At 38.5% G+C, this 27,120-nt stretch overlaps 2 protein-coding genes across 6 annotated transcripts; one reads left to right on the forward strand and one right to left on the reverse strand.

The window, feature by feature from the left end:
• The first annotated feature begins 1,848 nt into the window (after window positions 1–1,848).
• On the forward strand, window positions 1,849–26,053 carry LOC133835547 (autophagy-related protein 16). Of its 5 annotated transcripts, none has more exons than XM_062265528.1 (10): window positions 1,849–2,190; window positions 2,305–2,566; window positions 2,628–2,790; window positions 4,034–4,122; window positions 5,122–5,570; window positions 5,637–5,779; window positions 24,082–24,379; window positions 25,105–25,189; window positions 25,311–25,454; window positions 25,640–26,053. In XM_062265528.1, exons 1-10 carry the CDS (start codon window positions 2,091–2,093, stop codon window positions 25,731–25,733), a joined length of 1,827 nt encoding a protein of 608 aa, XP_062121512.1. In that variant the 5' UTR covers window positions 1,849–2,090; the 3' UTR covers window positions 25,734–26,053. The 5 variants fall into 5 exon arrangements, with proteins under 5 accessions (XP_062121512.1, XP_062121511.1, XP_062121513.1 ...); XM_062265527.1 differs by having other exon boundaries at window positions 1,852–2,190; window positions 24,079–24,379; XM_062265529.1 differs by having other exon boundaries at window positions 1,852–2,190; window positions 5,146–5,570; window positions 24,079–24,379.
• Window positions 6,741–22,079, reverse strand: LOC133837816 (uncharacterized). Its single transcript, XM_062268710.1, has 9 exons — window positions 21,794–22,079; window positions 11,878–12,318; window positions 11,448–11,716; window positions 10,772–10,932; window positions 10,432–10,633; window positions 9,061–9,312; window positions 7,787–8,712; window positions 7,479–7,721; window positions 6,741–7,418 (listed from the first exon to the last, which is right to left on the reverse strand). The coding sequence occupies exons 3-9, from the start codon at window positions 11,564–11,566 to the stop codon at window positions 7,147–7,149; spliced, it is 2,175 nt and encodes a 724-aa protein (XP_062124694.1). The 5' UTR covers window positions 11,567–11,716; window positions 11,878–12,318; window positions 21,794–22,079; the 3' UTR covers window positions 6,741–7,146.
• Window positions 26,054–27,120: the final 1,067 nt, after the last annotated feature.

Here is a 27,120-nt window from a genome sequence, read left to right on the forward strand (position 1 = left end):
CAGAGCATATATTTTTATACCCTGTAAACTAGTTGTAATAGAGAGTATTTTATTTTAGCTTGATGTTCTGAAAATTTCAGGAGCTTCTATGAAAAAACTCAGCCTTCCAGCTCTTACCCTTTTAGTCAGTTCAGTCAGTCGGTCAGTCGTTATCACTTAGAACAAGAGGAGTTCGTGTGAATGGCCAAAGAATATATTTTTATACCCTTTAAACTAGTTGTAATAGAGAGTTCTTGGTTTCATCTTGAAATTCTGAAAATTTCAAAAGCCTCTCAGCTCTTACCACATGGTTTAAGAGTTCAGTCAGTCGCTCAGACAGTTATCATTTAGTCCAAGAGGACTTCATGTGACTGTCCAAAGAACATATTTTTTTACCCTTTAAACTGATTGTCATAGACAGTATTTTGTTTAAGCTTCTTATTCTGAAAGATTCACAAAGTCATAGAAGTTAATATAAAAAAAACTCAGCCTCCTAGCTCTTACCCTTTGATCATTAATAGTTCAGTCAGTTAATTATTATTTAGTTCAAGAGGATTTCATGTGACTGGCCAGATTATTACTATTTGTAAAACAGAGATCCTTGTTTGAGCTTGACGCTTTGAAAATTTCAGCCTCCCAGGTCTTACCACTTGATCATTAACAGTTCAGTCAGTCGGTCAGACAATCCCGATTTATATATAGGGTATCGCCTTTAGCGTGCTGTAGCGCCTACAACATTCCTACTTGTTAACTTGGCTACTTTCGAGCTCTTACAACGTATTGTAGAAGTTTGCATGTTATAAAACAATTTTAATTGGCTTTGCGTGTTTCGTGATGTTTTTGATACCTTTGCTTATATTATGCGTATTTAGAACAGTGAATAGTGAACGAAAGACTCAGACTGAGACCCAAAGAGAACTCCAGCTAGCTCCCACATTCGTTTGTCTCTTTTAAGCGCTTTTAATTGCTTTCCAATTATTGATACAGCTCACATCATCGAGTCGTTCATTAAAACCTCACTATAGTCTTTTAAGATCGTAGATAATAAAAAACAGCTAGGGATCTATTAAAAGAAATACACCCAGTGCGCACTGTAATTAAATCTAAAATTATGTGATTATGCTTGAGATCTTCAAATAATAATATAAACAAAATATTTAAAACAAATAAAACCGGCTTCATGATTATCTCGCATATTTCTTTTCGGACTGTCCAAGTTTGGTTAGGTCGGAAATGCCGTTTGAAAATGTTTTGTTAAACTCCCACACAGCTTTAAGACACGATTTCATTGAGTCGATTATAATTCGTCATCTAAATTCATATTTAAGAACAATTTTTCGATAATGATTGATTGAATTGATTTAGGATAACATTGAAGAGAATATGATTTCAAATGTAATCCTTCTATTGTGAATAGGTACATACGATTTTTTGTGTGCTCTAGAATTGCGGTTGGCCTCAGAGTGGGTCAGATTTATTTGGGTTATAAATATTTATTCACAATAGTTCACGGTTGAAGTGCCAGGCGGAAATCAGTTTCTAATTCTCTAAATAAGACACATTGTAGGCGAAAAAGTAAAAGTACGCTTTAATATGAACTGCATATGCAAAACTTACTCAATGCATTGCACCTCAAAAGTCTTGCATAACGTGCAATTTGAGATTGCCGCAATGCTATCGGCAGCAAAGTTCGGCAGAACGCTGATTAACTCAAATAGCAACGCAATAGCGCTTACGTCAACGTAACGTGCGGTTACGCGCTTGCTACGTCACGTTGTGTGTTTTGGTATATTTGGTATCGACTAGCGATTAATCGGTATATCGGTTCGCCACCACTTGCGCTATGACAAACAGCTGTTCGGCAAGGTAGCGTAAAAGCATTTATCGTTGGACCACAACAAAATTCTTTTAACAAGAAAACAATAAAACTTTACCCAAAAAACGTTTTTATTGAATAATTACGACAAAGTTGAAGTGCCGCAAATAAAGCAGCTTGCCTTTGCCAACCTAACTATGCGGGCAATCACATTGTGACAACAACGACGACAAAGAGCTGCTTAAAAATACTGTTGAAGGCGCAGCCAGAGATTGGTTTTTGGCGTTCCCCCAAAATGTCCACGGAGGAATGCGTGTGGCGTGAGCACGTTGTCCAAAGATTACGCGAACGCGACCGCAAGGAGTGCGAGAATTTTAAGGAGATCATTGTGCAAAGTAAGTGAGCAAACAGCCTGTCCACGTCTACAAATATGCTAATGCGATTCGCTAGTTAGCGACTTTGTCGTCATCATTGTGGTTATCAATACTAATTTTATATTATTTGTGTAGACAATCGACTCATTGATCATGTGGCCCAGCTCAAATCGGACAATCTAAAGCTGTCGGTGGAGAACGAACAGCTACGCAATGCGGTCTCAACAGGTGGCAGCGGGTCAAATGTGGCCATTGCGACGCTGGAGAAGAAGCTGCTGGCGCAGCAAGAGGAGCTTACGGATCTGCATAAACGGAAGGGAGAGAATTCGCAGATGATTGTCGATCTCAATGTGAAGGTGGAGCAGCAAAAGAAACTCCTTGCCGAGAAGGAGCGCAGGTGAATCAGAGACGCGTGATTGTGAAGCACATTTAATTACCATGCTGTTTATATTTTGTAGTTTTAATGAACAACAAACTGTGAACAATCGATTGCGAGCCGAGGTGCAGCTGCTGAACTCCAGCCTGGAGGAGCTGAAGAAGCTAAACACAACGCTGCTGGACGAGCACACGGCATTGCAGCTGGCTTTTAGTTCGCTGGAGGATAAAATGCGGAGTGTTCAGGTTAGTTAGTTGGCCTTGAGGGGGGGTTATGCAAAGTTCTGTTATCGCTGTGGCTTTGCTTTATCATTTATCAAACATATTTACTAGTTTTTCAAGTGATTCGATTAATTAAAATTGCCAGTTTGTAGTTTCGTTTTGTGACCAAATTATCTAACTTATGTTCTGCATGTTTGTACACATTATTATCAACTAAATTGTTACTGAAATTATCCACGGTGAGTTGGGGAATTTCCCCCAATGCATAGAAGAAGTTCTCCCCCCAAAACAGCTTTTTGAATTGACGCTTTTCCATACTAATCTCGCGTGCTAGGCATATCTAATCTAATCATCGCTGCTGCATACGTATTTATACATTTAATAATTATATTTTTTATCAACAGTTTCCCTTTAGATATATTTATCATTTCACCTGTTCTCAGTTGCATTGCCTGTTTACGCGTTAGTTTTCCCGATCAAACATTGTCTAGCTGCTGCTGATAAGCGACAGTTTAACAGTTTAGCTTCCCTATTACTCCGATCCAATGATTAGCAATTACATTTGTACTATTTTGGTGAAAGTTTCCTTATGGTTTAGTCGTGTGTCTAATGGCTAACAACTGGTTTTTCTTTTAACTCTTCGCCGGAGCTATTTATAAATTGTATATAACGTTTTATTTACCCTCCCCTCTGTAAACTTTATGATTTGATGATTCGATTCAGTCTTCTCTCAGTGCTGCGAAATTACCATAAAAGACTTGTTCCACTTCTCGTACAAAAACCTGACTGTTTAAATGCTAATTTATTCACTTTTATGTGCCAACTGTCACGTATATTACTTGATTTACTATTTTCCATCTATTAAGTAGAAATGTTTTCATTATTTCGCCATGTTTCAAGTGCTAATTAGCTGCAGGGCATCTGTGAGTCGTTCGCTAGTGATTCGCTTGTGTTTGGTTCTTAATTTTTATTATGCATTTTAATTGCTCCAAATCGCTTAAACAAAGCGTAACGCGTACAGCAGACTGTACATTATATGTATTATATACATTGAACATTGTTTTTCAAATTTTTTCGTACATTCATTAAAAGCTATTAACCGAGTAGCTGCTCGATATTTTTTTGTTGCTGCCACATTCTATTGTTAGTTCACCTATGCACAGATCGGTTGTGATCTTCAGCACTGCAAATGGTTAAAGAAATTTTTAATTTAATTTAATATTTATCATAAAAAATAATCAAGTATTATTCTCTGCTCTGTTTACAGGATGAAAATCGCTGTCTGCTGGAACGTTTGATGCGTTACAAGTCAAAAGATGCTGACAAACTGAACGAGGAAAACGAAAGTATAATAAGGTAAAAATGCAATTGTGTGTCTCTAAAGCAAGTGCACCCCCCTAAAAGAAAATCCATAACCAATAACTGATTATCCCTTCATGTGTACTAACTATCTCTCAATTATATAGAGTCTATATGTATTTGTGTATCTCTGTCTATCTGGTAATGATCCATCTCAAAAACTAAGTACTTATTTGTCTGATGTTTTCATTTCTTTATAAACACTTTTGCCTCCACTTCATAGTTCTCTCATATCTGTTGTGTGTCTTTATAAGTTAATTGTCGGGTTCGTTTCAAGTGAATCGTTTCTTTTTTTTATTATGTTGTGTATGTATTTTAATTGGTCTGCGTCTTGGAATTCGTTGTTTTTAATGTGGGGTGAAAAATTCGGAATAACAAATTCTACGCGGTTGAATTGAGACTGAATGATTTTCATATTCATTTAAAATTAAATTCATATTAATACTACTTAATTTTTCATATTCATTTGCCAACAAAAGCTCTCATATATCAGCAGCAAAACTCACTCATTATTATTAGTTTAATGTTGTATTTGTTTAATGTTTTTTATTTGCTTCCTGTACCCATTTGAAATGGTTAATGTAGAGTTGACTAGAGCTTAAATAATATTTGTCTGATGTTTTCTATGGGAACTATCTCGAACAATTTAAACAAATTGAGTAGTTTGTTGATATAATAATGAGTATAACGCTAAACATAATGAATATAATGAGTATAATAAAAAGCTGAATTCGTTTTGGAAATAGTATTAACATTAGTATAAGTAAAAGTTGTAGTAAAAGTTGTGTTGAAATTGTAGTAGAGTAAAAATACTGTTAGAATTACTATCCGAAAATATACTTCCGACAGATGGCGCCACTTGATACGTGTTGCTTGGGTACAGGATGGTAAAACAGTCGAGCAAACTCGATTTTGCATTTTGTTATTGTTTTTCTCTTGTTTTGCTCTCTTCTCTGGTCCAACATAAGATGTGTAATCGTTTTCGCAAATATCTAGAAAAAGACTGCCGTCAATTTTCAGAAAACGATCGGCTAAACTGAAACGCGATCTCGAGGACGCAGTCCGTGAACCGAACTCGCCAAACAGTCAGACAGTTCCTGCCATACCACATAGCAATAGTGCGGCGCAGTTTGCGATCGCCGGAAGCGACGACGACTTCGATGAGGCCTCCCTCAACGATGCCATGGACGCTCTGAAGTTCAACGGTGAGGACTTTAGGAATCCGGCTGGCGATGCGAGGTGCGATGATGCGGCGCGTAATTCGGCCCAGTCGATAGACACACTGAAAGCAGCCGGCTACCTTGGGCAACCGAATCCAACCAAGATCTTAATGAAGTTCGAGGCACATGAAAATGAATCCCACGCTGTGCGCTGGAGTCCCGTCGAACGCCTCGTCGCCACTGGCGGCGCCGATCGAAAGGTCAAACTCTGGGACATTGGCAAAGGTAAAACACTGCATTCCACTAATCGCACCTGTAACTAACACTAATTATTATGCTACTGCTCGACAGGTGGCACTGAACCTCGTGCTGTGCTCAGCGGCAGCAGTGCTGGCATCAACTCGGTGGACTTTGACTCCACTGGCGCCTACATCTTGGGCACATCCAACGACTATGGGGCACGAGTCTGGAGCGTGATGGACTGTCGATTACGAGTAAGTACTACAAAAGATTATCAACTCAAAGGGAACTTTTTGAGGGAATCTTATCGGAATCGTTGTTGATTAAGTTATCTGATTTTGATTGCTGAGAGTTGATGCGTTAAGGATTATTAGAAAAGAGAATTACTTCATTAGTTTTGTAATCAATTAAGCCACTGCCCCTTGTGGTATTAAATCCAACCCAGCTTAAGTCTAAATTGGTTACATTTATTTGGTGCAAAATAAGGTAAACCGCATTTTGATATTTATGACACCCTAGCGTAGACTTCATGTTCATATTTAATTAACTGGCTTTCTAAGTTTTGATTAAACAAAATTTGTTTACTATTCTTAACTAAGAATATTTTTAAATCAATTAAGACAGTGCCCCTGAAATTAATTCCAACCCAGGTCAAGACTATTCTCTATATTGGTTAAATTTCTTTGGTGCACCCTTAAACCTAATTTTGAGATATTTTTTAACTAGCTTCCTGAGTTTTGATTAAACAAAATTAGTTAATTATTCTATATTGAAAATATTTTTAAGTCACAAACCAGATTAAGAGTATTCTCTATATTTATTTGGTGCACCTTAAAGTAGACCTGTTTTTGAGTTATCAAATATTTATTGACTGGGCTTTCGTTATTTTTATTGATCAAAATGTGCTTACTATTCTTTATTGAAATTATTTTTAAATCATGACTCTGTCTTTCGCACAGCTTCAGATTATTATTTGTATTTATTTTTGTGTTAAAAGTGCACCCCTTTGTGTTGAAGAAGTTCTCCTATACTTATTTATGGAAAGTGGGCTAGCTCTCTGTGGTTTTTTTATCAATATTTATGACGCACCTTTTGTAAATAGAACTCACTATACTTAAGATTCTCAACTGTGGTCAGATGTGTCTATTATAGACCTAAATCAGATATTTATTGATTGAATTTCTAAGATTTTAAAGATAAAAAAATTGCTTGTAAATATTTGTATTTTATTTTATTTGTAAAGTAATCATGACGCAGTCCCTCGTAAATAAAAGTCACCTTGCTTAAGAGTATTTTGTCTATATTAGTTAAATGTATTTGTTTAAAACTGTGTTTATGAAGTTAATGCACACCTCGGAAAAGAGGACAAGTGCCTAAGAGAATTAATGATAGATGCAGTCGTCCTCTTTTCCAAATTGTTATTCGTATTATAAATTAGCAAGAGTCAATTATGTGAATGAATAGAATGCGAATGTGAATACAAAAATGGCTTGGCAGTCAAATGGATTGCGATGCGATGCGATGAAATCGGATGAGATGAGATGGTTTTATGCTTTTTTATGTTCTAAACGCGATATACGAGCTTCCCTTTCAGCAGGAGAGAGAGAGAGGGATCTTAGCACTAAAACTGGCTGCCATGATGATCGCCCTTCCCATAGAGTTTGCACAGCGAATCCGCTTGGGCATTGGGCAGACTGTTGACCATCGAAGCGTTGCTATTGCCACTGCCACAGTTAGTGGAACTGCCACTGCTGGAGTTCTGGTATTTCGTTGGGGCACTCAGAAAGTGATTAATATAGGGCTGATGCTTCTGTCGTCGTCGGTATAAAAATGACCAGATGGCTATAACACTCGACTGGGCCAATAAAAAGACGCCGACGGCGACAATAAAACCTGCGAAAGAAGCGTTGATTAAAGTCTTTTGAAAGCGAGTCTTCCTTGATTTATGCCCACCAATGCCATTAACACACAGTCCAGGAACTCCTGCGACTCCCCCGCCGCCCGTCTCATTCACCACAAAGACTTTGTCATAGTCGAGTTGCGAGTTGTCCTTCACCTGTGGCGTTTCCTGCTGCAGCGGCTCCTTCTTGACGAACCCGAACTTGTCGGTGATTTGAATAGACTGAACCAGCAGCATGTCCTCCTGACTAGGTTTGCCCCTCGTCTCCCGCACAGCTCGCACTCCGATAGCTTGGGCTGTAATCAACAGGGAATAAAAGTCAATTAACAGATGAAGATATCTTCCATCCATATCTACTCACATGTCTCGCGTCTCTTGCGGCGTCCGTAAGACAACAGTGATTTGTAGTCCCCGCTGAGTTCGTCCTCCTGGCAGTTCACTGGCTCGCAGCTGGGCATGCAAGGTGTGACCAGAGCGCGGAACTGCACAACCTCGCTCGAAGGGAACTTGAAGGCATCAAAGTGCGCGAACAGCGTCTTGCCCGACAGCGAACTCTTGTAGATGGGTCCCATAATAAAGTGATCGGTGGGACAGCCCTGGGCATCGATCAGGGTTATCTCCGCATTGTCTGCGCCATCCATAGCCACCAGTTCACGCACAAAGATCTCGTAGGGACTCTGCTGATCCTGTATTTCAAAACTCAGTGCCAGAGGATCTCCCACCTCAGCAGAGCGCATCATGTCAGAGCCATCTCTCGAGGTGATCTTCATGAGCACATTCGGCGAGTCCACAATAACCTCCTCAGACAGAGCAGGCTCCACATCGCCCACGACACCCAAGTCCACGTCATTGGTCACCGTCTTGTTGGTCAAATCGTATTGACAGGTCACCGCAAGTCCCAAATCCGAAGAGGTCACGATGGTATCGTGATGCTGAATGACCACATCGTTCATATAACGTCCTGCACCGCTTTGACGCACATTGCACTCGAGATTCTGGTAGCCCATGCGCAGCTCAAAGTCCAAAGCGCTGTTCACATCAACGGCACACGACTTGGGTGCTCCCTTGGCATAGACCTTGCCATCGAAGAGCTTTGAGGTGCGGATGCGAGCAACCATGTCGCCAGCACCGCACTCGATGGTCACATTGTAGCAGGAAGACAGCTCGTAGGTGGCAGCTTCGGGTACTTCGAGGTAGGGATCCTGCACATCGGAGAGTGTGGCGCGACTGTGATGCGAGAGACGGCAGACCATGTCGCCAGTGTCGCCGTAGTCATAAGAGTGGCATCTAAGAAGGGGAGAGAGAGATGGATTTGTAATACTACAATTCTAGGTTATTTTTCCCAAATTCTGCAATTCATGTGTGACATTTTCATAGGAAAGGCGAGCTAGGTTGTCCATAGACAGTCGATACTCTAGCTGACATGTCCTGCAGTAATTCCCCACATTCCCTATCATTCCTTTTTTGGATAAAGATAGATTTTCAATTCTTCTTTTTCCCGAGTGGTGACATTTTCATAAGACACTTCAACTAGGTTTTCCGTAGACAGTGGTCACTATAGCTGACATGTCCTGTAGTAATTCCCCACATTCCCTGTCATTCCTTGTTTGGGTTAGATTAATCTACTCCACTTACCTATAAGGCGAATTGAGGCATAGATCGCGGCACTCGTCGATGCTGCCAATGTCCTGGTAGACAGAATCCACAGTCTTTAGAATTCTACCCGACAATCGTTTGAATTCGCACAGCTTGTTGGGCTCCTCGGCGCAGTTGTTCTCCAGATAATCGGCACCCTCGTGTGGTTGGAAAGCATTCGATCCCGCCAAAGTGAAGCGATCCATTTCAGCCAGTTCACACGTGTGCGTGCCGCTATAAAAGTTGGCAGATCTGCGGGGGAGCAGTGAATCGAGATGATTTAATGACTTGCCTGCACTCGGCTGGGAACTATTTATGAACGAGAGTTGCAAGTACTTTGCCCAGCACTTTCTAACTTTACTCTAATTGAATGCTTAGCCCAGTTAATGGGCTAATGTCTATAAGCAGCTGTGCGCTGCTTTATGATCGCGTCTGATTTATGAATTGTGTTCAAGCTGGAACTAATACGTTGCATTGCTCTCATGAAATGCTCGTTAAGTTGTGCTAAGCACATGTTGAGCTGCATGGAATTAGTTTGGGTTTGGTTGGTAAAACACTTTCTTATTTTGAATGAGAATTAGAATATATGAGGATGAGGTTAAAATGTGTAGTAGAGTAATAAAGGAGTTTGTGCCAATTAAGGGAATATTCTTTTGAAAATGAGTATTAAATCTGGAAGATCACTTTCTCATTCAAAGCTTGTATTCATTATTTAAGTATTCACCAATTCGGAAATATACCTACAATATTTTATAGTTCTTATAGAAGATCACTTTCTCATACGAAGAATATAAGGTTGAAATACGAAAGTGATCTTCTAGAAGAATTTTGTTTGGTAAATCATTTTCTTATATTTGAATGGGAATTATAATATATGAGGATGAGGTTAAAATGTGTGGTAGAGTAATAAAGGAGTTTGCCAATTAAGTGAAGATTCTTTGGAAAATGAGTTAAATTTGGAAGATCACTTTCTCATTCAAAGGTATCGGGAGTATCCATACAATATTTTAAAGCTCTTATAGAAGATCACTTTCTCATACGAAGAAAATAAGGTTTAAATGCGAAAGTATTTAATTTGGAAGATCACTTTCTCATTCAAAGCTTGTATTCATTATTTCAGCATTCACCAATTCAAAAAATATCCCTACAATATTTTAAAGTTCTTATAGAAGATCACTTTTTTCGTAAGAAGAATATGAGGTTTAAATGCGAAAGTGATCTTCTTGAAGAACTTTATATCTCTAAGAACTTTTATAAAAGAACTTAAAAATATTGTAGATCTATTTCGGAATTGGGGAATGCTGAAATAATGTTAGTTTGCCTGATTTTATCGCTTCACTTCTGGGGACATTCTCCTCCCCATCGACTCACCTGCATACGAACTCGGTTTCGCCCAGACACAGTTCGAGGCAATCCCGTCGAGAAGTCACAGTGTGCACTCGCTTCGCATGTCCCTCGAGCTTGTAGTTTTGCACGCGATCAATGCACCAGGCACGAGCACAGGGACGCACACCCAAGCAGGACTTTTGGGCATAGATGGTGAAGACAGGAAACTGTGATTTGGTCAGAGCACCTGTTAAGATTAAGAGTTAACTAGTTAGTGAAAGCAACTGCGAAATCCTGCTGCTGCTGCTGCTACGCACAAGTGCTTATTAAGATGGGGCAATGGCAATGGGGAGTCATTTAGTCATTCTCGCACTCGTTCGCTTACCTGGCAAAATGTCAGCGTTTGATGAGAAGAGCACGCATAAACCCGTTTCGTAATTAATAGACTGGCAAGTTTCGTTATTCTGGCACGACTCCAAGCAATCCGTGAGCATTAATGTGCCCGGCAAGGAATCCAGCAGTCTGCCCGGTGCTGAGAACACATAACTGCAAATGGAAGCATTTACCTGAGTGTAATTGCGAGTGCAGTTGAACCCAAGCAGCAAGCAGCTTAATGCCCGCTGTGGTTCAAAGTTATTTCAAAGAATAGTGAACCGGTTCAAGGCAATATAACAAACGACACTTAAATAGTTGAACTTGCCGAAGTTGATCATGTGTTATAGAAGTGATTAAGATGCAAGTAAGCATGTAAATGACTAGAAACAGTTTTGAGACACCGTTAAGTGAACTAAGAGAGGTTCAAAGAGGTTCCTAGATCGTTAGAATGTTGTAGGTTTAAATTAGCTACGAATTGCGAACCGTAGCTCAATTACCATTCAACCTTCTCTTATATGATTTTCCAACTGTAGTTGGATGCCAAAATATGTGTCGCGCCTCAAGGCGCGAATTTGAAACTCACGCACAGCAAGTGCAACTGAACCGGTTCGCAATATACTCGTAACAATGCTATTTGCTAATGGATATGCATAATTATGGCAGCTAAATTGGGGCAATCAACTTACCCCGTGATAATTTCGAATCCCAATAAATCTGGGTCACACTCCTCAATGGAATTGTGCTGACTTTGCTGTTGTTGGTGCTGACTAGCCAAGGTTGCAGGCGATATATGATCAAAGTCCATGCCCAGACCGAAATCCAGACCCAGTCCCAGACCGACGGCCGCGTCTCCGGGGTTGGGTGGAGACTGTGACTGGTCTTTTTTGCTCCTTCTTTAATTGCAGTGCGGGGAGATCTGGTTGTTGCTGTTGATGTTGCTGTTGCTGGTTGGTATCTGTCAGAGAAATAACAAAGTTGTCGTTAGTTGGGTTTGGACGTGGGTTTAATCGTCGGCTAAGAGTCGCTTTAGACGACGCCTGATCTTGGCTGGCTTGCCTGCTTTTTTATTATTATCATGTGTTGTTTTTATGCTTTTTCTCTGTATTCTATATTTACCGTCAACCAATTTGGTATTAGCCAACGTCAGCTGCGATGATTGATCATTCTTGGGGCTCAGATCAGTGGCCTTGTGGCCAGTCTGTGTCTGTGTTTGACTTTGACTGCGATTGTCGGTGCTCTTTGTATCGTCAGTTGCTGGTTGTTGCATGTTTGCTGCGTGCAACTCAGCCAAATTGTCACTTGCCACAGCTTCTAGTGTTGCGAGCTCGATGCGCGAGTGCCGTGCCGCTGCCGCATGCGGTGGCATGTTGCCCAGGCAAAAGAGCAGCAGCACAAGCAGCAACGTTGCCGCATGCCACATGCTGCGTAATGCTTTTATGCTGTTTTTCATTGGAATTAAATTTGCCTCGCCTCCTCTCCTCGTTCTTTTCTTTCCTCTCCTAGGACGTGTTGTCTATTTAAGCACTCACAAGACTATTGTTGGTTGTGCCTGGCTGACTGTAAAAGGAAAAAGAGGCAAAAATAATGGCGAAGGTATTAATTTAATTAGCTTTTCGTGCCATGGCTCGAGGTGTCACTCAGCCAGTTCAATTGCCCTGGCGCCCATACGCTCTCCTCTATACCCTGTAATTGTAGCTGTTGCCTAATGGGCTTATTACTCAGCTCTGTTCTCTGATCTAGCTACACTATCATTTCAGCAGTTACAAAACGCATCGCCGGCGTCGCTTTAGACACTGCAAATCCACATTAAAATCCATTTTGTCATATTAAATCAGTGTGGCCAAAAGGCAACAACACATCTCCGGCTAATAAAATCTGCCAACTGGTTATTATCTCTCAGGTTGAGACGAGGCGAAGAGTTCTTTCATGTTGTAAAATTTGTACTAGCTGCTCTTGTGGTCTCGAAATTTGTTTCGTTTCATTCGATTTCGCCATGCACTTTAAGTTTATGCTTTTATTGTTATTTCTTTTGCTGCAAATGTAATCAAATGCTGCACCCAAGTTTGTCTTCGATGCGGCAATTTGATGCATATTTAAGAATTAAGTATGTAAATAGTAAATCTTCATTTTGATGTGCGTTAAAGAAAAGATTTAAAGGAAAGCATATCATATGATAGAACTAAATAACGAGACTTCTTTTAAGCAAACATAATGTGTTTTAGAATTTGAAACTCATTCAATTTGACTGAGTTTCTAAATAACTAGCTAACAAGACCAATCAAATGTGTTTTTAAATTTCAGACCCATTAAACTTGAATGAGTTTCTTCATAACGAAATAACAAGACTTCTTTTAAGCAACTCAAATGTGTTTTTGAATTTGAAACTCATTCAATTTGGCTGAGTTTCTAAATAACTAATTAACAAGACTTATTCTAAGCCAATCAAATGTGTTTTTGAATTTCAGATTTCAAATAAGAAGACTTATTCTAAGTAAATCAAATGTGTTTGTCTGATTTTCTCACACTCTTCTTTTTATTTAATTACTATCACAATTTGTATTATTAATTTGTTGTGATCAGTCGATGATTCGTTGTGCAACTGAGTTCTCATATAAATTGCATTCACTTTTACTCGATTGATTGTTCGATCTATTTGAATTGCTGTCATTATTATGCTCAATGGCTAATTCATATTATGATGAGCCGAGTCGTTGGTTTCGATAAGTGACCAATGAAGAAACCATGTTTCCTTCTTCCCCTTACCCCCTTCCTTCCTCCTCTCTATTGTTATTGTTATAAGCATTGTTCGATGGCCATTGTTACCCCAGGTTGCCCTCCGCCTCCTGAGCAGACGTGTATGATTACGCAATCAGGCGCTGTCAAGTTTTTTTGATAACTGATCCCAGTCGAAGCCAAGCAGCAGGTGATTATGTCCAACCACAAAGGGTCAGCTGGGTCGAAACTCTCTGAGGAAAGAGTCTAGCTACCTTTTAACCCTCAGCTAGTTTTCGTAGATAATTTTGCTTAGTTAGTTCGTTCTTTGTTTAGCTCCTGCCTAGGCGGGCTTTTGTATAAATACCTCGAGTAAATATCGCTATCGATATCGATATTGTTTTGAGGCTATAAATTAAAATGTTCGCTGTCTATTGGCCGCCAATTTGCCTCAGTGCAGCATGCGAGCCACGCCCCTTTTCGGGCTAAGCCAGATCCGCAGCTGAAGCTTAGTTTAATTCTTCCATAAACAAGCCGTGCCAGTTCATTCCTCCCATGTCCAAGGTCTATTTTCTATTGTGTAAACAGCCAAAGTTCTCTCTCAGCTATTCGACGAGCAATTTCTTTTGTTCTTTATTTACTCAACAAATTGACTATTTCTGCTTTTACTTTGTGCAAAACTTGGCAAAATTTAGTAGCTCTCGCTTTTAGCTATGGATGAGTTAGCAGGCTACTTTATAAAGAAAAAGTATATTGATATACCAAATATAGTCTTTATAATATTGTAGTATTTGTTTGGTATGTTAATTTGGTTTATTTTAAGGAAGTACCGCACTGTATTGTCACAGTATATTAATATACCAAGTATGGCCTTTGATATAATTCAGTATTTTTGGTATAATAATTCGGTATAATTTAAAAAGAATACCGCACTGTATTGTAATAGTATATTAATACCAAATATAGCCTTCGGTATATTTTAGTATTTTTCTAAAAAAAAAAAACGCACTGTATTGTAATAGTATATTAAAATACCAAATACAACCTTTGATATATTTTAGTATTTTTAGTATAATAATTTGGTATATTTTAAGAAAGAGAGCACACTCGACTGTTTTTACTCTCTTTATAGTTTTTGTTTTTTCTCTCTTTTAAACAGCATTGAATTAAATACAAGATTTTACGGCAATACAATCAGAAAGAGAACTACTTCTGCTCGCATCATCACGCTTCTTAAAGTGCATTTTTGTTGTAACGATTATAGCATTTCGAATCAAGTCATTAATATGCTAATGGCCAAGTTATTACCTCTTTAACTTGCCACTCAGAATCAATTTGTTTTATTGTATTCGAAATTAATTGTTTTTATTTTCATTCATTTCTTAAGCAAATGCATCTTTAGCATTCCATTCTTTATGATTTTTCATCGTATACAAATTACCTACAAATTAATGATTCTCAATGAATGATCTCTACCAGAATTTTTAATGGTTACGGTTTCAATTTCCCAAAACAGTTGGAGAATATTTTTTGAACCCCTTGGGCAATGCAATACAATGCAACTATTAATACACTTGATCTCGGTTAATTTATGAGTCGGAAATTGAGGAGGCAACTAACGATATTTAATATCGTGTCTTATAGGCAAATCTCTTCCGTTCTCTGTGTTGCGTGTTGCGTGTGATGCCAATGAACTGGTTATTGTTATGTGGCTGTCGATGTTGTGTTGTTGGTCAATCATTACCATCAGCTGATACTGCGACTTCGACTGCGACTGCGACTAGTAAAACTTGGCAGTGAATTTTCATGATTTCATCATTGTTTTCTTTTCAGTTTTCTCTTCGCTTTCCCAAGCGTTTCATTCTGTCCAATCTAACCGTAGTTGCACTTGGCGCTCAGTTCAGTGATGTGTAAATGTTTGCATCGGAAGTTTGAGTACATTGAACCTATAATATTCGAGTTCCTATGCTAAATGAATGAATAGATCTAACGCTAGAACGGGTTCCCACTGTGGGTGTGCTGCTATTCTTATGATATAATACATGGATCGATTCTAATAAGATTCTGATTTCGAGACAAACTTCTTCACTTGTCTTTTGCACTCTTGTTTGTCTTTCTTTCTTTCGTTTTTAGAGAGAGAGAGTGGAGACTGCAAGAGGGGGAGAGTTTGCATAGGAGTAAGTCATGCGTGGGATTGGTATTACACGAGCATGGAGACTTAAGTGCGGCTGGCTCCTCAAGTATGCCTCTCTTCAACTGAATCCACATTCTTCACATCTCTCCCCTCTTCTCTTCACCTGTGTATGTGCATCTATTTAGCGTAGAAGCTGAGCTATCTAATCAGTTTATTTAACCAACACTGCGGCACACATTACACGTTTTAATAACATATTTCTCGCTAAGGCTTAGCTTGTGCCCATCATCATCATCTCACAGCTCTTCATTTTTTCGAGAATTACACTTAAGATGCGCTTATTTGGGTTCTTAAAGACCTATTCTCAGTTATAGGGGTTATTTCGTTGTCATTATCACTTTGTTCTTTTGTGTTTTCGGTGCATAAACGCATAAAATAAACGACAGCTGAATGAAACACTTGAAACTCTTGCAACACCTGAAGCTTGAAAGATGAAAAGTCTTCTCTTTCTATATATAGAACACTTTTATAAAACTGTTAGACAGGAAGTATAATTGTCTTCTTTTTTTATGATAGAAGAAATCTAATTGAAATTGACCCTCTGCCTATAATTAGAATTAAGTACACTCTTTAACCTTGCATTCTCGAGAACTAGATAAATGCCAGCTAATAGGCAATGTGATACACTTAATAATAATACAAAGACTGCACAGCTTTCATTGCCAATGACAGACTGACGTCTGCCTCGAGAGCAAAGATAGAAAGAAGGAAGTCTTTCATATTGATTTGAATCCCGTTCATTGTTAAGAGCTTCTTGGCTGATAAACTGACTTTTGCTCTAACGAAACTGATGAAAACTAAGCCAACAGCTAACCAACTAACGAAGCTATTGAACTCTGTGTCCGTTTGTTTGTCTGTGGCATCTTTGGAATGACACGAAACATCTTAAATGCAACATTGACGCAGTGACATCGCAGTGACATTGCCTGATTGACAGTTTTCGACGTATCCCAAGTGCAGAATTAACCGAGCTGCAACCTGAGCTGTGAGCTGTGCAGGGTTTATTAGTTGGCTAGTTAATATGTGGCAAAATTCACAAGCAGTTATTTGTTGAAAGAAGTGCAAAGGTGTTGAGCAGACTCGTTACTAAAGTAAAGAATGAAAGCTAGCTATGGATGGACTATGGATAACTTTAAATTGTCATTACCATGAATACAGGGTATATTATAGTCGAGCATACTCCGCATTACGTTAACATAATCAAAATAAGCTGCTTACAAGGTATAAACTTGCTTAGCAAACTCGTTACTTAAGAAAGTCTTGGAAAGAATGAAAGTTAAACAAATTATAAATGTGATTACAGAGTAGGTTATAGTCGAGCAGACCCTAAAGTACTTTAATACTATATTTTGTAAACAATTTAAAATTTTGTATATTATTAACGAGCTTATGCAAAAGTTCAAATTATGTTTTTGCTCTTATTTCAAATAAGTTTACAAGGTGCATTAGAGTCGAGTACACTCCACAATTGCTTAATTATCCAATCAATTGCAGCATCTATTTCATATTAGTATGCCCCTTAGCTGTGCTGGCTTTTCTTTACTAGAATTTGCATTGAGAAGAGAAGAATGAATGCATATGAGAGAATGACATACGCAATTTGTTGTCTTGAAGTTCTAGCGGGAATATTTAGACGCAGCAATTTTTCATAGTATGTTCGACATTGTTCACATTGGACTATCTAAAATGATATTACCTGCATCCCAATTTACATAATGCCCAAAGACATTTATGTTAATATTTAAAAGATAACCCGAATGCTTTCTTTCCACTTGCTGCTTATCCGAGTCACAGCACAAACAACTGAAACAAACGGCGACTGCAACTGCAACTGCAGCATTGACAGCAGGAAAAATTGTTTACACTTAGACAATACAACGATGAGTGTATTCATGAGTATTCATGCCAGCAGGAAAGAGGAAACACAACAACCGCCAACTCATAATCTCACTATGCATAGATCTTGCAAGTAACAGCAAAAGTGGTGACGTTGGACTTTCGGGTTCGACTTCCAAGTCTGTCTTTAAGGCTGTCTGTCTGTCTGACGACCCTCTTCATGGCTGAATCTGAAACTGACAACACAGCATTGACCATTGCATAGCGTCCCTCAAGTTGTAACCCAGTCGCTGTTCTTGCCGTTGATTGGCTTTATTTGGTCAGTCGGAGTCTTGACTCTCATTCTCTGCACTTACAAATGGCCTCCACTGTCTGTCTGTCTGTCCGTCCGTCTGTCCGTCTGAGCCAGCTTAATGCCAGCTCAGATAACTGACTAAAAGGAATCCGTTTGTGCCAAAGGCGCTTCAGTTTAACATTTTTGACTGTCACTTGATAGACTGACTCCCCGTTGCTGTTCACTGTTCCCTGTTTTCTGCAACTATTGTGCTTTTGTCCACATTTGCTTTTGCCTTTGCCTTTGGCTTTGGCAGCTGCCGACCTGGCGACTTGTCAATCTTTGCGCTAAGTACTCGCAACTTCTGTGCCCGATTCCATTATCATTAACATTTGTATTAGCTGCAGCATTAGCGATATTACGAGTATCATGCTTTATTTGCTGTGCTATTTAAAGCTACATTTTTCTTTGGAATTTCTTTTCTGTTGCTATCATCAACATTTTTATTAGCTTAACCCTTTGTTTGGTTCTATTTTTAACTACAATTTTTACTGCCAGCATCATTTTGGAAATCGAATTTTTAACAGCATTCGCATTAGAATAGAAATTGATATACGACATTGTAGTGAAGGAGAGAGTATTGCATGATAATAGCATTTTAATTACTACTTTCCAACACCTTTCCTTTAGCTTTATGATTTGCCTCAGTATTGATATTAAAATTGCATTTTAATTATGCTTAATTCTCGCTACACATAGCGTAGAAGGGTATTAGAATTTTGTGCCTGCACAAAATGCAGAAGTAGTTATCCCCATAAATAATATATATTCCTGATCAGGAGTCGTGCAATATATCAACTAAGACTGCTTTGGTTGACAACCTGGTATATTTTGTATTCTATGATATATTTTGGTGTAGTACTATATTTATATACCGGAAACAGCCTTCGTTATATTTTAGTATTTTTGGTATTTAAATTTAGTATATTTTTATACCCGCTACCTATACCTAGAAGGGTATTATTACTTTGTATCTTCAGGAAGTGTGTGTAACAGGCAGAAGGAGGCATCTACGACCCCATAGATTTATATAGACATATATTCTTGATTAATTTCAACATACAATCAAAAATATAGTCATTATGATTCCTGAAAATGTGATTTCGATCAGAAACCTGGTACATTTTGTTCTCTATAAGGTATTTTGACAATAAAAGTATATTCATATACCAAATATCAATTGGTAATCTGGTATTTTTTGTCCTCTAAAATACTTTGAATTTAATAGTACAGCGATATACCAAATATAGCTTTTAGTATGTTTTAGTAATACTACATCGATATATAAAATATAGCTTTTAGTATGTTTTATTATATTTCGATATATTATTTTGGTATATAGTATGAATATCACATTGTTTTGCTTTAATTAAATATGGGTAGTGGGTACTTTTTACGTTTTACGCCACACACTTTTTCGCATTACTATTATAATCCCATTTTAATTATACTATTTGAATTGTAATAGCAACAAACTTTATATTCTTTAGCAAAGTGTTAATCCTTAACTGCAAACCATAATTAGCATTGCTATTATTATTATAATAAGAACATTTATCTTGCATTTTTCCCACCAACTTATTCCCGGATGATGATTCCCTTGACGATTAAGATCTAGTACAATAATATGCTGTGTCCGAGTTAGATACGCGAGTCTGCGCGCTTGTTTTCAATTAATGCAAATTTTGAAGTGCTCAATTCTTTTAATTAAAATCCGAGACTAACTAGTTGCATACATATTTTAACGCAGGCATTGTGCTCGTATTAGCAATTTGGAATTGTTGCAACACGAAGCAGAGCTTGCAACTGCAACTCGAGTTGAAGTCAGAGTCACAATAACGAGATATGAAAGCAGCGAAGAGACAGAGACTATGTTAATAGGATGCTTGTGGGTTTTGCTTTTTGTTTGTGGCTGCATTTTTCCAAATGTAGAGTCTTTTCTCGTGGGATAGATTAGCATTTTGATTTTTATTTACCTTGTAACACATGACCCTATGTAAATTAGTTACAGATTGCACAGGAAGCTAGCACACGTTTTGCATTATAACCCACTTTCAGAATACAAAACTATAAACCTCGAAAAGTGCTGCCAAGAGCAAAGAGCTAATCTCTTTTTTTTTCTTCGCTGTGTGCAGTGGAAAGTTTCCCACCCACTAGCAGCCCTATTTTTTGATCAGTAAATCGATGACCCTTGGGAGGAAGTATCTAATTAAGGAAAGTCCACTGGCTTTTCACTTTCTCTAAGAGAATCGCTTTTGTTGTCGATCGAGGCACCTTGTTGTCCATTCAATTAAATCCATGCATACTTGAGCTCAGCTCAGTCGGCTCTGCTCATTGTGTTTACTTCCGAAAAGTTTTCTTTCTTTTGAAATCTAACAAGATTATAGTGTAATCCTGTCGCAACTTTCAAAATGCAAGTGGCATGAAGGCACGACTTTTGCATCGCGCTCACAAGAATGTTGAAGCATCACGTGCAACGCTTTGGCTGTGGCTTTGGTCATGGGAAACTTTCAGACATGTTTTGCCAAAATCCAAAAAAAGCAAAAACACAGCTACACAAAGAAGTGACTTGTTGCTGTTGTTGTTGTTGGGGCAAGGCAAGGGAATATATATATATTCCGATTTGCATAAATCCTGATGCTGAATGAAATCAATAGACCGAAGGCGTGAACTAAACGCATAGATTAAGATAACAATAGCCGGACGACAGCACAGAGAAAGAGATAGGGAGAGAGAGAGAGAGAAGTAGCCAAAGAAGTATTCAAACTGTAGCTGTAACGGCCAAAAATGTATCTTTAGATGGATAATTTATTTGCTGAAGCGAATGCGATGTGTCCTCGTTTACATACGTTCATTCGCAACATTGTGGGAAATAGAAGTATGAAAATTGCCAGATATGACAAGAGAGGTGGCTAAGAACCGAGGAGGCAGCCAGGCAGCGAGAGAACCCGCATTGAGTTGGCCTAAATAGCATAAATGCATCTTTGGCTTGGGTAACACCAGACACAGCATCTTGACTTCGTCTGTCCGTCTCTCTGTCTGTCTTTCGATGGTGCTACACATTGTGAACATGCGACTAAACATATAAGTACAATTTCTTCCTAGTTGCATCTATAGTCTATAGTTTTTTTTTTGTGAGTGTGTGTGTTGATTCTGTTGCATCTGTATCTGAAGCTGTTGCTATTGCTGTGGCTGTTGCTGTTGCACCGCCTTTTCTAACTGGTATTTCTGGATTGACATTTAAACGGTTCTTTTTGCGCACATCTTGAGACAGTGCCGCTGTCCGCGGCCATTGAAATGAGCACATTGACTTGCCACTGCCGTCTTACCACATCGTCATCCCCCTCCCTCCATCTCATCTCTTATTGTCGACAACTTGATTGCAGTTCTAGCTTGAGTTATTATTATTATTGAATTAATTTATTTGTTGGTCAACGCAACGCATCGAAAATGCATTCGATCTTGGCCAAAAGTGTTTTGATGGCTCGTTTGATTTCCTGCTGCAACGACCCATTTGCTACTAAGTTATCAAGCAAGCAAACTGTGGCTATATCAAATGAGGTTTTCGTGACAACATTATCCTAGATTTCACATTCTCAATAACCACCAAATACCTGACTCCGCTATCCATTTAATCCGCTTGAGGATATGATGCAGTTTGACTTGAAATGATTCGATCTCTGTGGTCTAGATCGGCAGCCAGAACAAGTCTCAATCCAATCCAAATCTCAATCTCTGTGTATCTCAAGCTACTTCGCTTCGTATCTAGATACGCACTTGGAACAACTTTCTGTTTGCAATTGCTCCAAATTTGCCAGATAATAGCTGCGTGCCAAATTTTAACGACATTTGAAACATAAACTCTGATTGAATAACTTGACTACTGAATTTCCCTCGCACGTTTGCACATTCATAAAAAGGCAAATTACAAGCACAATTAAATTGAAATTACATACCAATTATTGTGAGTTTTATTAACAGTTTAGCGTGCTTTCCTCGCACTTGTTTTGTTTTTTTATGTTTTGGAAATATTTTTACACAACACGTGAATTAAATAAGTAAATTATTTAATTTCGTTCGACACAAAATCACAACACTTTTTAAGCTGAATTTAATTCATATTTTTTATTTAAATATCAAGTTGTATTTATTGCTGAATTGAAATAGTTTGTAAGACGCTAAGAGTTGAGAGTAGAGAGCAAGGTGTAAGAAAACGTAGTTGATTACTGTGAGGTTGGCGCAGAACTAAAGCCATTTGATCAACAAGTATGTTCTTATATTCATAAGAAGAAGTTAAGAAGTCTTTCATCACAGCGACTCCGTTGCACGCGACTTCTTCTTCTTCTTCGACATCTTCCACACTCACGTCTCCACTTGCCAATGCACTTGGCCACAGATCGGATAGAAAGAGAGAGAGAGAGTGAGGAGGAAGTGGGAGAATAAGTCCAAGCACCGACTCCACAAATGCGTAAGAGAGCCATGCAGAAATTTTGTGGCAATACGTCAACTCTGGAGGAAAGTGCCATTCCTCCAAGCGAAAGCGCTTCACGACACACACAGAGATAGAGAGAGAGAGAATGGGAGAGAGTCTCCACTCCACTCTGAGTGAGCATCAAAGAGAACGGGAGAGAAACCTGTTGGTTTGTTCTTAGCCCAACTTCAGCTCTAACTCCAACTCTACAGAGCGTCCATTGACCGTTCAGCTTCAGTTGCCGGGTTGATAACACACACACTCACTTCTTCTGTGCTCTCTTTTAATGGGGATCTTTGCTCTTGGTAAGAGCAGTCGAGAGTTTGGCTTCACGCTCTGCACAATGCAAAAACTTGGTCAGGGACACAGGAACAGGCTCTTCTGGTTAACAAATGACCACTTCAAATCTTACATTCCTCATTCAATTTTATGTATTTAGATATTCAACGTTATTAAGCGTGCCAGCTGCGCTTTTTCATGTTTTCGAATCCGAACACAGGAGAGATTATGATTTGAATAACTGCAGGAAACATAAAGAACGTCGTCTTATTAGGCAAGCAAAGTTTAACCACTCTCAACTTCCAGGCTGCGTAAGGAAGTTTCAGATTTTGCCGCGTGGGTTAAGGAAATCGGTTTTTTATATACAAAAGACGTGCTAATAGATTCGGCGATTACAAAATTGATAAAATTGAAGCAAATTTGCGGGATATTTATTCCCACATTTTGCGGAAATTGAAATTTTCAAAATTTGTAAAGGGTCTAATGAAGTCGCAGCTTAGAACATAAAATTCAGAAATAAGGAAATCGGTTTAAGCAACAAATGACATGCTGAAAGATTCAGTGAATCAAAATTGAAACAAATTTCAAAAATGTTTATTCACACATTTAATAGAAATTGAAAATCTCATATTTGTAAAGAGTCTAGCGAAGTCGAAGCTCAGCAAACACTTTCAGCATGTGTTTCTTGTCGGCAGACACCTTCAATAAAGTTTATGCTACGCTTTAATTAAGAGTTTGAATAACTCAAATGCTGGGTATTTGGTAGTCGCAAATGCTTGGCTAATATGAAGTTATACGCGTCATAAATTAATGCGTCAATTATTCTTTCGCTCATGATACATTTTGAACAAGTTGATTGACTGGCTTTTTGGGCTGCAGGCTTCTTTTATCGAGGTTTTCGAGGTATTCCGCGTATGCTCGTTAACGACAGCGAAATTGCTGCTTTTACTCGCGACTTTGGCAAGTTCATTCTACCCTCGTTGTTTTTGTGAGGCATATTGACAGTGGGGCCCTAAAGCGTAACCCTTATGGCATAATAAACCATTCCACGCACTTTTCGAGGTAGTTTTTGGCAGTCATAACAACATGACATTTGAATGTCAATGACTTGATCCCTAACTGTAAGTGTTCAACTCGAGACGGGCCATAAACGGTTCGTGTTGCCCTTTAACCTGGTGTTTGGGTTCAGTTCTTGGACAGAGAAGCAGACAGAGAACCTAAGTCAATAAGTTTCAAGCAGTTGTAATGTGGCGTAATTAAATGTGTTTTAATTGCGTCTTGTTCTAACTAAAACTCAACTCTACTCGCAATTAGTCACAACTAACTGTTGTGATAGGTCTGTCGGTGTGTCCCCAGCAGCCAAATGAATTTATTGTCAACCTCGTTACTCACTCTCAGTATAACTCACTCGAGTGCTAACGGCTTTAACTGAACTGCTGCCAACTGAGTGACCTTCTTGCATTTGTTTGTTTGTTTGTTTTTCTTTTGCAGCAGACACTGACGGGTCACAGCGGCAAGGTGATGGCCGCCAAGTACGTGCAAGAGCCAAACAAGGTGGTAACCGGAAGTCATGACCGTACTCTCAAGATCTGGGATCTGCGCAGCATCGCCTGCATCGAGACGAAGTTTGCGGGGTCCAGTTGCAATGATCTCTGCACCACCGACAGCCTGGGATCGACGATCATCAGCGGGCACTACGATAAGAAGATACGATTCTGGGACATACGCACCGAGAAGCAAGCCGATGATGTGCTCATGCCTGCCAAGATTACCTCGCTGGATCTATCAAAGGGTGAGTTTCTACTTTTAATTGCTGATTAATTTTTAAACCCGCTAGCTATAGGATAAAATGGTATTACTATATAACTTTTTGCCGGCAAGAAATTTGTGTAACAGGCAGAAAGAAGGAGGTATCTTTGATGCTCTTGATCAGCATCAACAGCCGAGATGTCCGCATGTTTGTCCGTCTGTCTGTCCGTCCGTCCGTCTGTATGAACACCTAGATCTCAGAGACTATAAGAGATAGAGCTATAATTTTTGTCGATAGCAATTGTCATTTTTGCACGCAGTTTAAGTTGGTTTTAAAGTTTTGCCACGCCCACCTCCGCGCCCTCAAATTGACTAAACTCGAATAACAAGCGGAATTTTGAAGCTATAGTTGCGAATTTTGGTACAGAGAATATTAACTATAGTATTTATGATTCCTGATGAGCGGATAAAAGTTGTAGAAGTTATCAAAGAAAAACTTTTGTATGGCAAATTACGTTAACTGTAAAGGAGTCTTAGCTACTTTGGACTATCAGCATTTGATATATTTTGACATCTATGGTATATTTCGAAAGTAGAACTTTATAAATATACCACATATCGATATATTTGTGGTACATTATTCGGTATATTATAAGAATAATACGGCACTGTTTTGTTTTTATTCAAAATGAGTAACGTGTCTCTCACAGTCGAGCAAACTCGACTGTAGCTTTCTTACTTGTTTCTAAATATCTTTATTTTGTTTAGATTGCAACTACCTGATATGCTCGGTGCGAGATGATACAATAAAACTATTAGATTTACGCAAGAATCAAGTTATATCCACCTTTGCGTGAGTAATCTCCTTTCACTTGACTTCACTCCACTTGACTTGACTTGACAAGCGAACGCAAATGAACAAACGACCGAACGTACGATAACGAGATGCTGTAATTGGAATCTTCTTTTCACAGCAATGAACACTTCAAGGTCAGCTGCGACTTTGCGCGAGCTTCCTTCAATTCGGGCGCCACAAAGATCGCCTGTGGTTCCGCGGATGGCGCAATCTACATATGGAATGTGAATGGCTTTCTCGAGACGACGCTCAAGGGCCACAGGTGTGTATGTGTGTGTGTGTGTGTTGTGCAATATATAACTTTCAATCTCCTCCCGACACATTCGCTTAGCCTTAGAGTTATTTACACCCCAGTAGTTAAAAAATACTTGAAGTAGTTGCTAGTTGCTAGTTGCGAATGAATGTGTTGACAATCCTTAACTAAAACAGCTCTGGCTTCTTTTATAGCACGGCCGTTAACGCAGTCAGCTGGAGTCCAAATAGCAATGCCCTCGCCTCGGTGGGCAAGAGCAAAAGATGCATCATTTACTCGGACTCGTAGCCCCATCCAACACCCTATGAGCGATAGAGACCAGCCCTCCAACCATCAACTTCAACCACTTCTTGTTATAGTCCTAAGTGTGCACTCAAAAAACCAACTCCAGCATGCATTAAGCTACCAAACTATATATATATATATATATACTATATACGATATATGTGGGGGACTTATTAAGAATTCCCTCCGTCAATTGATTATAGCACCTCGTTGAAATTATAATTTATGCCTATTCGATGTTATACTTACTATATAATGCTACTATTTACTTATTTTTGCACCAGTTCAGCAAACGAATTAAACATTTTTCTATGTGACATACACATTTTTATTCTTTTTTCTACACTAATTTTGATATATGAGAACAAAAACTAAACCATTTTGTAGATAGTTTGTATAATATTGTAATCAATGTTTTTGTTTAGGCTTGAACGAATTTAGCTTTTACTATTTAATTTCCAAAGCCAATTAATATTTATTTCTTAAGCTCATCACACACAACATTTTTATTATTTGTCTTTTATGTAAATACGAAAATATATAAAAAAAAAAAAAAATTCAACAAATTTTTACTATAATAAACGAAATCATGTTTTTTACGCAGTATTCCGCAGTCGAGTTCAATCTATCTTTCGTCTGAAAAGTTTACAATCACAGATTCATTATTCAGGAAAATATACAATTTTGACTATTATAAATGAAATCATGTTTTTTACGCAGTATTTCGCAGTCGAGCTCAATCTATCTTTTCTCTCAGATTCATTCAACACAACGAAAATATAAAAAAGTTTCAATGACAACAAATTTTGACTATTATAAATGATCTCATGTTTTTTTACGCAGTATTTCGCAGTCGATATTTTCCAACTCTATTTCATCTTAAAAAGTTTTACAATCAGATTCATTACTTTCAACTATGGAGAACCAATTTAATGAGAGCTTAAAACCATATGTGAGAGCCCAGCTTGTGTTCACTTCTTAAGCATTTCACATTTTGTTGGCCCTAAATGTTGCTGAGTCAAACTCGGGCGGAGTTTGTTCGTGATTTTGCACAAAAAAAGAAGACTGCGAAACTTCTATTTTGATTTTGCTTTCATCACTTGCTGCTTATTTTGGGTTCTTTTTCCCAAATGTTTTGTTTGTTGTGCCACTCTTTATGTGAGTCAATCAATTAGCTTTGTCACAAAAAAGTTCTGCTGAATTATAACGAAACGCTTTCAGCATGATTATAATGTCAATTTTTCGTTGTTAAATGTGAATTTTCAGACAATTTGATAAAGTGATAATATTTTATTATAATTGAAGAGTTGTTGCTTTTAGAATATTTTCATTTGAGCTTAGAAATTTCAATAGCTGTTGCTGTTGGTTAAATAATTGAGACGTGTTTTAC

The sequence above is a fragment of the Drosophila sulfurigaster genome, chromosome 2R (genome assembly GCF_023558435.1).
Source record: "Drosophila sulfurigaster albostrigata strain 15112-1811.04 chromosome 2R, ASM2355843v2, whole genome shotgun sequence".
Taxonomy (NCBI): Eukaryota; Metazoa; Arthropoda; class Insecta; order Diptera; family Drosophilidae; genus Drosophila; species Drosophila sulfurigaster.